We start from the raw sequence: 12264 nt of genomic DNA, 5'->3' as shown, positions 1-12264 counted from the left end.
TAATTTGTCCCTTACTTTTTAAAATTACTATAAATTATAAATTATGAAGTTTATAATTTTCGCAATCATTCCATCTGTCTAATTTTTTAGTGAAATATGTGATGATATGACAGTCGATGATCTCTTTATGCATAAGTCGCATCAAAAGGTCAAGCTCAATTTCTTAAGCAGTTCTTTTTTAAGCCCAATATGTATATCAGGCTTCTACCCATCTCGTTCCATACATGGTACATCTCCTCTCCCTCACCTCCTTCTCTTCCAGCCTCAACTTCCATAAGCGATTTAGCCACACTCAATCCTTGCAGAATATCGCCTCCATGTAGACCATTTGCCTCATCCTCGTCGCACTCAGACCCCTCAATGATGGAGGTGGAGTAGCCGCACCTTGGGTTGGGTGGCAACTCCAAAGTTGATGTAAATGGAGTTTTCTGGCTCACAGACGACGACTAAATTCCATGATGACCTGCCATTTTATTTTCGAGTGTACTTATTCTTCATACTCCCTCCGTCCCACAAAGATTGTCCCACTTTGACCGGACACGAGTTTTAATAAATGTAATGAAAAGTAAGTTGAAAAAGTTAGTGGAATGTGGGTCCTACTTTTATATATTAGTTTTATAATAAAATGTGAGTAGGAATGAGTTAGTGGAATATGAAGCCCGCTACCTAAAATGGTAAAAAGTGAAATGGGACAAACTTTGTGGGACGTCCCGAAATAGAAAAATGGAACAATCTTTGTGTAACGGAGGGAGCACTAAAAATATCTACTCATTTTTTATTGGAAAAAAAACATATTGTCCCATCAATAGTACTCCATATCAAACCTTATTTTTAAAGATATGAAATGTTCCATGTGTTATAAAATACAAGATGCATAACACTTCATATAGCTATATCAATGTAAATTTGTAGCGTCCTGTAACTGTAAATGAAACAAGTGTAGTAAAATCTTAAATCTGATGTTTATATCCCATCACATCAATGTGTTTCTAACGCGTTTAGTCTGTTTGAAACAATTTGCTTAGATTTCAAATTGCACGGTAAAAGAATCCATGTCATTAATCGATTTTTTTACGTTTCAAATTAAATTATTTTATATACACATATATAGTTGTACTAAATATTGGAGAACAAAGGAGAGACTTTTTAGATTTCGACTCCCCACGAGTTGAGAATGAGCTTTGTGCATTATGTGGGGAGGAACCTAATATCATAGTATTATTTTTGGTATTTCGGATGCAACTGCTGGAACCTTACTTTTGTCTCCCTAAAGATCCGATGACTTGCTTCCTTTCATGGATGGATGCAGATTTGACTTGAAAATTTAGAGTTCCTTATTCTATATGATCGGGTAGTGATAAAATGCAAACTTATATATTGTACAAACTTAAAACTCCTCAACACAGTTTCAATACAATATCAACACAGTGTAAAATTTCAAGATTTTAATGTCAACACAGTATCAACACAACATCAATCATTGACTATCGCTGAAATTTTGTTGACATTTTTTCCTGTTGATGTTTTTTGTGATCTGTTGACATTTTTCAATGGTCCAGATCATAGTTTTGAGTTTGTACAATATTTAGAGTTTTCATTTGATCACATTCCTCTATGTGATCTCATAGTCTATTTAGTTTTTGGTTTCCTTGTTTTGCTTGGAGGATGCTTTTCTTAGTCCTCTATTGGTTACCATTTGTTTACCTTGCTTGTTTTGGTTTGAGGTGTTTTTTCTTATTTTTCTTGAACTATTTTGTATGTTCTGAAATTTGCTTCCTTACATGGATGGATGCACCATTCACGAGATTTGACTTGAAAATTTAGAGGTTCTTATTCTATGTGATCTCATAGTCTATTTAGTTTTTGGGTTCCTTGTTTTGCTTGGAGGATGTTTTTCTTAGTCCTCTATTGGTTACCCTTTGTTTAGCTTGCTGTTTTGGTTTAATATATTTTTTCTTATTTTTCTTGAACTATTTTGTATGTTCTGAATTTTGGTTCCTTTGTTCATCGAGATCTTAGAGCGGTTTGAGTATTTTTTCTCTCTTATAATAAAAAAACTAGTAACATGCAAACATATAATATGATTCCAAATTGAATGAAGCTAGGCTAGTATAGGTTGGGCAATGAGTGACAGTGATGATGTCTGAGAACGACAATAAGGGACAAAAAAAGCATTGGATGTGAGTCATATGACTTGGAACTCCACCATTTCCATGGAATTAGACCCCACAAAACTAGGGCTAAATTAGTTGTACTGTATCTATTAGTTGTACTCTCTTTAGGGAAAACTTCTAAATTCTAATAGGAGTAATATTTATACTTAAAACAGGGGGCGGACACACTAACAGAGGATGGGCTTGAACCCTTACCCAAATGTCTCTTTTACTATTTTTTCTATTTATAAAATTTCTGAAATTTCGGAAAATAAGTTTAGCTTTTACCAAGTTAGTGCCATGGAAAATTAAATTGATAGAAATTAGAGGATAATGAGGGCTAATTTAAATTTCTCAAGTTGCAGAGAAAACAGCCAGAGTTGGTTTCCTATGTGAAGACGAATATACTTTCCCTATTAAAATGAATTAATAATATTATAAATTTATAATATTAGTATTAAATATAATTTAGTTTGGTTTTGGTTTCGGTAAATGTACAGACTAACATAATTTGCCCACTAGTGATTACTGAGTAGTTTTAAATTATTTTATACTAAAACTAACTTAATTTTATTTCAAATTATAATTCTTTATTAACTTTTCTATTTGTATTAGAATCTCTTTTTTGCCGCTGATTTTTATCGTTGATTTTAATTTTCTAATGCCTTTCTCTTTTCATTTTTAATTCAGTTATGCAAAACATTATTATTTTTCCCTCTAACTTCTTAATTATGAAAATTTGAGAATAAGAAAGTGAAGGTTCTATTTCTAATGTCCGCTAATATAGTACTATACTATGTTATAATTTTAACTGGTTCGAGTTTTAAGGAATTATTTTGGTAGAATAAGTTAGTAGAATGTGGATCATATTTTTATATATTGATTTTATAATAAATTGTGAGTAAAGTAATTTAGTATAATGTGGGGTCCACCTGCCAAAAATAGTAAAAAAAATAAGAAATTTGTTGATTGACTGGTGAAAAAATAGGACATTTAATGACAGACGAAAGATATATATAGAATAGCCCCTACTCAAAAAAAATTATGCGTCCACCACTTAACTTAAGTATGTAGGGATGATCAAAACAAAAATGCATCTTAATACAAAAATGTAGGCCAAATCGTGGCCCTAAGATTAAGCGATCTGATGGTCAATAATGAACCAAAAACGCAAAAGACCATTATTAATTAGTTTTAGGTCATTTTATAAAATTATTACAGAAAACACATAAACGAGATAATGAGGGAGAAACAAATCCTTTGAGTTGAAGTTGCGCCACTACATCGAAGAAAGTTCAAGGAAGTCTTCTATTTCTTCCCCAATCGCTTGAGCTATGGATCATCAAAGTAATTTTCCAATCCTACTATATTCATGGTTAATTACATGAAATACATTATATTTATTAATGACTAATTAGGAATGTCCCATTTAAATCAGCATATTCAATTAATAGCCAATTAATTAAGGAATAATGCGTCTTATACTAAGTTAATGCATTGTATTAATAATCTAATTCTATTTATGATTCTATCAAATATCACATATGTGAGACATAAAAGTTACGATTCTAACTAGGGAGTATTTTATAGCACCTTCCTGATTGTTCAATATTATGAAAAATAATGAATTGATTTAACTTTTGTCGTGAGGATGATACGACCCCACGTGGCGGACCCACGACAAGGGCCATGGCGAGGCGGCTTCGAGAAGGACTTTCCACTTTTATCCAAGAGGCCACGCGGGAAGAGTCGATGAAGGCGGGGGAGCCGACGATGCGGATCGTGTTGAAGAATGAAGGGCCGGGAGCGCAAGGAGGGACTGCAGCTGGCTTCAATTAGTATTTTGCCTATCGATATGAAGTTATGATCGGAGCCCGGATGAGGAAGTTATGATCGTTTTACATAAGTCGCGCATTCCAGAAAGAAACACGCGGCCCGGGAGTGCAAAACGCCCGGGTTCAATAGAAAAACGCCCGGTTCCAGAGAAAAACGCCCGACCGGGCATTTTGTGCGACTTGCGTTTTTTTAACTCTTTTTGTCTCTTTTTTTAGCACTTTTATCCTCTTGTATAAATACACATGCCTAGGATTTTTATGGAGGGACTTGGATAAACAAAGAAGCTTGAGAGACTTGTTTTCCCTTTGAGGGTTTTCTTCCAAATTCCTAGATCTAGGTTGCTTGAATCCATCAATTGTTAGTTCAAGTATGAAATTTTCATCAATTGCTAGTTTAAGCATGGATCAAGTAGAGGTATACTTTGAGGCTTGTGAATTCCTTGAAGGTTTAGCCATGGATTCTTGTTAGCATGGTGCAAGTGCCTTAGCTTACTTCATCAATAACTTTATATTCCCTTTTACTTTGAGAAATTGAAAATTACATCACAAATATATTAGACCAAACATTTATAATTGGATTTTTCTTGGAAATGGATCTCACGATCAACTTGGATTTTATCAGACGATAAAAAAAAATCGAGCGTAACCAATCCTAGTACTAGTCGATGATTTCTGGATGCATTTGTCATTTCTGTCTTTATTTGTTGTCGTGGTGGTGTAACATGACTATTCTAACAAAAATTATTAGAATGATTATTTTAATTAAAGTAAACCTATAAAGCAAATAAAACCCATTATTACTGGGCCACTCCTTATAGACATACCAATAATGTGTTTTATTCACCATATAGTATAGAAAAAGTATGGATTTTGTTTAGGAGGATCGATTATTATGATGATATGACCCATTGACCCTTATTAAAATTAAGATAGTTCTTGGGATTGATGTGGTTTTACTCAATGGAAGGGTTTGTTACATCCTTTTTTTTAAAAAAAAAAAAATCGAGCTTAAACTCAAGCAAGCCTTTTCCTTTTTAAACGAATAAGTTTGCATAATATTTCAATTAAGTTTTGCCATCATTATTCATTATATGAATCAAAAACTCTGACCTCAAGTCAACTTGATCGAGGAAAAATCCAATGAAAAAATTTGAAAAAAGGTTCAGCCAATATTTACATGGTACTACTTCCGTCCACAAAAAATAATTATTAAACGGAACAGTATATATGGTCGTCATGCTAATCGGAGTTGTACGTCATATATAGATAGGATATTTATTAATGATCGAAGACGATGAATGTGGAAGAGTGGTGTAGCACAGAAAATGACTCGTAAAAGTTGAGGTAACCAACTTGATAACATTATTGCTATTTCCTGGGCCATAATCCCACACAATAAATAAACTATTAGCTTAACAATGATACTCAAATTAGTGCCCATAAAAATCAATAGTTCAATAAACACATGACGAAAGTGATTAAGCCAAATCTATCGCCTTATCCTCTCTAATTAAGCACAGAGGGATTTGTTTGGCTTTGTTTAGTCAACTCCTCAAACCCAAAATTTTAAATTACTTAATTTTCTTCTCGAAAAATAAATCGTACATCACCTTGCTCTAATTGTTTTACTGAAAGTAAGATAAAAAATTTAAAAAAAAGTACTAATGTACTATTGCAATGATCATACAAGTAACTGCATCCATCATTCATCGTGAAATTAACTGCAATGAGGATAAAATTTGTGCCTTTGATTCGAATCCGAGTTGGTACAAAGTGATATAATGAATGTAAATCACACAACAGTACTCACAATAAGAAGTGTGTTTATTTCATCCTATATATTAAAATATATAATAAAGTAAAATAAATATTGTAGATAGTTATTCATTCTTTTAAATTAATTTCTTTACACTGGTTGCGTTTATTTCATAGTCAAAAGCTTTTCACTTTTGACTTAACATAATAGTGACTGGATAGTACAAAATTCATGTTAATATATATTGGAATCTATCTTGACGCCATCTTAAAAAATTTAATATTTGTTCTCTCATAAAAGAAAGATGGATATTTAGAAGTTGTTTCATCTTAGTAAATATGGCTCACTTGCGTATATGTTTAGTTCGAATCTGCTGTATTTTCACCAAAAGTTTCTATCATACAAACTCGACTCAAAGAGAGTTGGAACAGACTAGTTAGCTACTAGTATAGTAGTATATACGCCTGTATTTTATTTCTCGTTTTCTATGATTGGTTCCCTTTAATACCCTCTCTTTTTCCCCTGTAATTGAAAATTTGACACTTTTTGGCACCAAAGGCAATTAAAGAAAAGGATGAAATTGAAGAAATCCAGGCCACCATGCAAAGACACCCCTTTCCCTATTCAATGAAACAACTTTGAAAGAAAGCTTAGAGGCTTCATCAGACAAGGCTTTCCAAACGTGAATTTTTGATTCTTTGCTTTATTTTTCTCTTTATCAATCTGGTGCCTACTAGTCAAACTATAAATAGTCCCCGCTTCATTATAATAATCATATAATATACTACTCCATATAGTATAGCTTTAATTTACATGCTTCTTTTATTTATAGAGTACAATATACTAGCATTAAAGTGAACTCTTTTTGTGCATTATTCACAATAATTTCAGATACATAATTCTTGGATCACACAGTATATGTTTAATTAATCATCTCCTTGGAAGACTTGTGCTTTTAGATCAAGAAAAAGTGATGGCATGATGCTTTACTGATAATGTATAGTTTGAAAGTTAATAATTGAAGATGTAATCGAAGCAATGATGCAGGTTGATGGGATAAAATCAATAATCCAATAAGTGTGCATTATGCTCTAATCAATTTGGTATATGTAATATATTTGCTTCCATTTACATTGTTGCCTTGCTTAAATTGAAAAACTTGGCAACAAAGATGGGTGTAAGAGATCATGATTATTTATGATCAAACACAATGAGTCACATCTGCTGCTGTCTTTAAGACTATATGTATTTCAGTGATGCAAAATACATGTGGCTTATTACCTGAATGCAACTGAAAAAGGACTGGTTGGGTTATAATTGTACTATCTGATTTATAAGTTTCCATGACATGATTGTAGAGGGTTTTTAGCCCTTTTCTCCTGAAATGATACAGTTAAATTTCATGGCACTGAATGCCAGCACCTAGCTCTTTCCCAAGTCACATTGCCCACTCGAAACAATGATTCGAGCAATAATTGTGTCCCGCGACAGATATAACGCTTAGCATGAAACGCTAGATTTTTGCGTGGGCGTAGGCTATATAATGTGTATCGATGACTAATGGGGGGAATTCATGTGAACAAATTCATGAAAATGACTCTTCAATGTGGGGCATCAAGATTGACATAGACATCACATGAGGGGCAACCCTCTTGCTTGTGTGTGTGTGTGTGTCAAGACAATATAACTCATGATAAAAACCATACTTGCACCTGTTTGTGTGTTGGTTTGGATGTTTTGATTAATAGTAGTACAAGAGAGCACCCCTTTCCATGCATATAAGGGTGGGGGCTCATGGATTTCAACTTAATACAAGAGCACTCTTTTCCATGTGAAAGATTAATGGATTTTTCTTCTCAAGTGGAGATCAAAAGCAAAGATCTCTCCTTCTCTCTCTCTGCTTTTGCTTTTTCAGCTCTCTTTAGGACTATAGTGAACATTTGGTCCCATTCCTGTAGGACAAATTAAGGAGGGAAAGAATAAAGCACAAGAAAAAAGAAATTAAAAGAGGGAAAAAAGCTTTCTTGGTTGCTTCTCCCATGCAGCCTATTTCATGCCAACATAATTATATACATTTGAATATTCTTAAAAAAGAACAAAAAATACATTGTAATGATATAATAATAATCATCATCTTTTGCTTCTCTTACATCCTACCGTATGTTGCAGGCACATGAGCCCTCTTTTCAGCTGTGGGAATTGCAAGAAAAAATAGTTACTTTTAATGCTCTAATTAATAGCACTTATACATCAAAGTACACAAATCTTGTGTCCTCAGTTACTAATTAATTAGGATTTTTGCACAATTTTCACAAATAATCTTCTGGGATTTTCTGTCAGCATAAAATCTTAAGCTCATTTCCCACAAACCCTTTTCTCTTATTTAAATAATTCATTCAAGAAATAGACCAAAATCGCCTTAAAAAATACTACTCCTATAGAAAGAATATTTTGATGATGAGCCATGCAGAATCTGTGGATTCAATGCTGGAAATACTCCCAAAAATTCAGATATAGTATACTTTTATTTTCATGCATTGCTAAAACACACAAAACATTAAATTACTGAAAACTACAATGCAAATCCACACATCTTTCACCAGTCATTTTCATTACATTGGGGTCAATGATATAGTATCTTTGTAATAGTGGCATCAATTGATTACATTAACCCCACCAATTTTTTATTTAGCAATATTTAGATATATATCTATGAAGAAGACGACCATGTGTATGATATGGAGTACTATATAGTATATTTATTAAAAATGAGTGAGCCAGCTCAGCCATTTCTTGATTGCTCAAAGTGCAATTTCATCACCTCCCACTCAAAGTGAGAGAAAAAAAGCAAAGGGAAAAAACTATATTTTGATATCTCTCTTCGTTAAAGATATGAAAGTGTGACACTGTAATTCGAATAAAGAGAAAAAAGAAAGTGAGGGAGTGAGAGAGAATCACCTTTTGCTTTGTTTCTTCATAATCTCTCAGCTTCAAATTTTTGTGATCCAACGGCTGTTTTTCACTCTTTTTCCCCTTAGGCCTATCCTCGTGTTTAAACCTCTGCAAAAATCAAATTTTCACCACAGCAAAATTTCAAACATGTTCATCTCAGATGAGCTGATGATCAAAGCAAAAGAGGAAAGCAAGAAAAGGCGACGCTTACCTTCTTCCTTGAAGTTGAAGTCTCTTTTTGCAAGATGATTGATTCTTTACCTATACACAAACTTCAACTCTTTCATATTTCCTCTGCTTTCAATCCAATTACCCTTCTCCTCCTTCATAGTCGTCGACGTTCCACCTCTCGAAACTTGTTTCCATTTTACACACCAACCTCACTTCCCATGAAGCATTCCACACAAATAATGATTCCCTTCATTGTTCTACTCATCATAGCATCACTGGTAAATACCTCTGTCTCCTCCACCCTCATATCCGATTTCCACGCGCTGATTGCACTAAAGCAAGGATTCGAGTTCCCAAACTCCGGCATCAGCACGTGGAACTCCACGAACCCAATGTCAATCTGCTCGTGGAGTGGCGTCAAATGCCTCCACGGAAGAGTTGTGTCGCTCGACCTGTCCAACATGGCCTTGTACGGCTCAGTCTCCCCCGTCATTTCAAGGCTGGACAGGCTAATCGAGCTCTCCATCGACGGGAACAACTTCACTGGCGAGATCAAGCTTGAAAGCATGAGCTCCCTCCGCTTCCTCAACATCTCCAACAACCAGTTGAGCGGCAGCCTTGACTGGAACTACTCCAGCCTCCCGAATCTCCAAGTTATTGATGTGTACAACAACAACTTCTCCTCTGGCCTACCTCTCGGGTTGTTGAGCTTGAGCAATCTCAAGCACCTCGAGCTAGGAGGGAACTACTTCTATGGAAGTATACCTCCAAGCTATGGTGACCTAGCCGGACTGGAGTACTTATCACTGACGGGAAACGATCTGCAGGGGAGGATTCCGAGAGAGTTAGGCAACCTCACAAACTTGAAGGAGATATACCTAGGCTACTTCAACATGTTCGAGGGAGGGATCCCTCAAGAGTTTGGCAAGTTGACGAATCTTGAACATTTTGACCTATCCTCGTGCGACCTTGACGGTTCAATCCCTCCAGAGCTGGGGAATCTTAAGTCACTCGACACATTGTTCCTGCACGTAAACCGTCTCTCAGGGCCAATCCCGAGGGAGCTGGGGAATCTGACGAAACTGGTGAATCTTGACCTGTCTCTGAATGCGCTGACGGGTGAGATCCCATATGAGCTCATCAACCTGAGTCGGATCCGGCTGCTTAATCTGTTCATGAACAGGCTGCACGGCTCCATCCCGGACTTTGTGGCTGAGTATCCCGAGATGGAGACACTGGCCCTCTGGATGAACAACTTCACTGGGGTGATACCTAGGAATCTTGGACAGAATCAGCGGCTGCAGGTTCTTGATCTGTCTTCCAACAAGCTAACCGGTACTGTTCCTCACAATTTGTGTGAATCTGGGCAGCTCAGGATCCTTATTCTTCGGAAGAATTTCTTTTTTGGCTCCATTCCACAGGATTTAGGCACGTGTTTGAGCCTTGTGAGAGTCAGGTTGGGAGAGAACTTCTTTAATGGCAGCATTCCTAGTACCTTAATCTACTTGCCTCAGCTTAACTTTCTTGAGCTGCAAAACAATATGCTCTCTGGTGCCCTGTCCGAGAACACCGACTCCTCATCCAAGAATCAATCTAAACTGGGGCAGATGAATCTCTCAAACAATCAGCTTTCCGGTCCCTTACCGTTTTCCCTCTCCAACTTCTCGTCGCTCCAAATCCTATTGCTCGGCGCCAACAACTTCTCCGGCCCCATACCGCCTTCCGTCGGAGAGCTGCACCAGGCAGTGAAGATTGATCTAAGTGGAAACTCTCTGACTGGAGAGATCCCTCCTGAAATCGGTGAATGCCTACATCTCAACTATCTGGACTTGAGCAAGAACAACCTAACCGGCCCAATCCCACCGGAGATATCCAACATTCGAATCCTCAACTACCTAAATCTATCACGGAACCATCTGAGCGACTCCATACCCCCATCCATCGGCACCATGAAAAGCCTCACCACCGCCGATTTCTCCTTCAACAACCTCTCGGGCAGGCTCCCCGAGACAGGGCAGTTCTCGATGTTCAACGCCACCTCCTTCGCAGGCAACCCCCAGCTCTGCGGCTCAACAGTCAACAACCCCTGCAACGCCACCGGCGGCACAGCCACAAAATCGCACAACGCGTTCAAGCTCGTGTTCGCGGTGGGGCTCTTGCTCTGCTCGCTGGTGTTCGCGACGGCTGCGATCGCCAAGGCCAAGTCCTTCAAGAGAGGCAGCGGGGCGGATTCGTGGAAGATGACGGCGTTCCAGAAGGCGGAATTCACGGTGGCGGAGGTGGCGGAGTGCGTCAAGGACGGAAACGTGATAGGGCGGGGAGGGGCGGGGATCGTGTACCACGGGAAAATGGCCAACGGCGTGGAGATCGCGGTGAAGAAGCTTCTAGGGTTGAACAGTATGAACAGGCACGACCACGGGTTCAAAGCTGAGATCAGAACTCTGGGGAATATAAGGCACAGGAACATCGTGAGGCTGCTGGCCTTCTGCTCGAACAAGGAGGCGAACCTCCTTGTGTACGAGTACATGAGGAACGGCAGCTTAGGGGAGGCGTTGCACGGGAAGAAGGGAGGAGTGTCTCTGAGCTGGAATTTGAGGTACAAGATCGCGATTGATTCGGCCAAGGGGCTCTGCTATCTCCACCATGATTGCTCGCCATTGATCGTGCACCGCGACGTCAAGTCCAATAACATTCTGCTCAATTCCAATTTCGAAGCTCACGTCGCCGATTTCGGCCTCGCCAAGTTTTTGGTCGACGGCGCCGCATCGCAGTGCATGTCCGCCATTGCTGGCTCCTACGGCTACATTGCTCCAGGTTTCAATTCAATTTTTTTTTCTCGATTTGTGTAATCTTAATTAGGTCGTAGATTGAACATCCAAATGACATCCATGTTAATTGATTGATTTGCAGAGTACGCGTACACGCTGAGAGTGGACGAGAAGAGCGACGTGTACAGCTTCGGCGTGGTGGTGCTGGAGCTGGTGACGGGGCGGAGGCCGGTTGGGGAGTTCGGGGAAGGGGTGGACATCGTGCAGTGGGTAAAGTGTTCGACGAAATGCCGCAAGGAGGAGGTGAGCCGCATACTGGATCCGCGGCTGACGGTGGTGCCCAAGGATGAGGCGATGCACCTCTTCTTCGTCGCAATGCTGTGCGTGCAGGAGAACAGCGTCGAGCGACCCACCATGAGAGAGGTCGTGCAGATGCTCTCCGAGTTCCCCCGCCAATCACCATCCCCATCACTAAACCGTTAAACATTTCTTTCTAGAAACATAAGTAGAATGGTATTGGTAATTAGCTTCTTTAAGTATCCTTGTAATATAGTGTACACACAATTTTTGTTTAATTACATGTATTCATTTCTATTGAGTTTTTATTCTTCTTACTTTCTCTTTAAGGT

General features: G+C 38.0%; 1 protein-coding gene and 1 long non-coding RNA gene across 2 annotated transcripts; one reads left to right on the top strand and one right to left on the bottom strand.

Annotated features, from left to right (window-relative positions):
• Positions 1-7414: 7414 nt before the first annotated feature.
• On the bottom strand, positions 7415-9042 carry LOC125222639. Its single transcript, XR_007176590.1, has 3 exons — positions 8908-9042; positions 8703-8804; positions 7415-7696 (listed from the first exon to the last, which is right to left on the bottom strand). It is a non-coding gene; the product is annotated as an uncharacterized LOC125222639 (long non-coding RNA).
• On the top strand, positions 8942-12233 carry LOC125222638 (leucine-rich repeat receptor-like serine/threonine-protein kinase BAM1). The gene is made up of 2 exons (XM_048125361.1): positions 8942-11681; positions 11778-12233. Exons 1-2 carry the CDS (start codon positions 8942-8944, stop codon positions 12116-12118), a joined length of 3081 nt encoding a protein of 1026 aa, XP_047981318.1. The 3' UTR covers positions 12119-12233.
• Positions 12234-12264: the final 31 nt, after the last annotated feature.

The sequence above is a fragment of the Salvia hispanica genome, chromosome 4 (genome assembly GCF_023119035.1).
Source record: "Salvia hispanica cultivar TCC Black 2014 chromosome 4, UniMelb_Shisp_WGS_1.0, whole genome shotgun sequence".
In the NCBI taxonomy this organism is placed as follows: Eukaryota; Viridiplantae; Streptophyta; class Magnoliopsida; order Lamiales; family Lamiaceae; genus Salvia; species Salvia hispanica.
The sequence above is the reverse complement of the archived record's forward strand: the minus strand, read 5'-3'. Positions and strand labels throughout refer to the sequence as shown.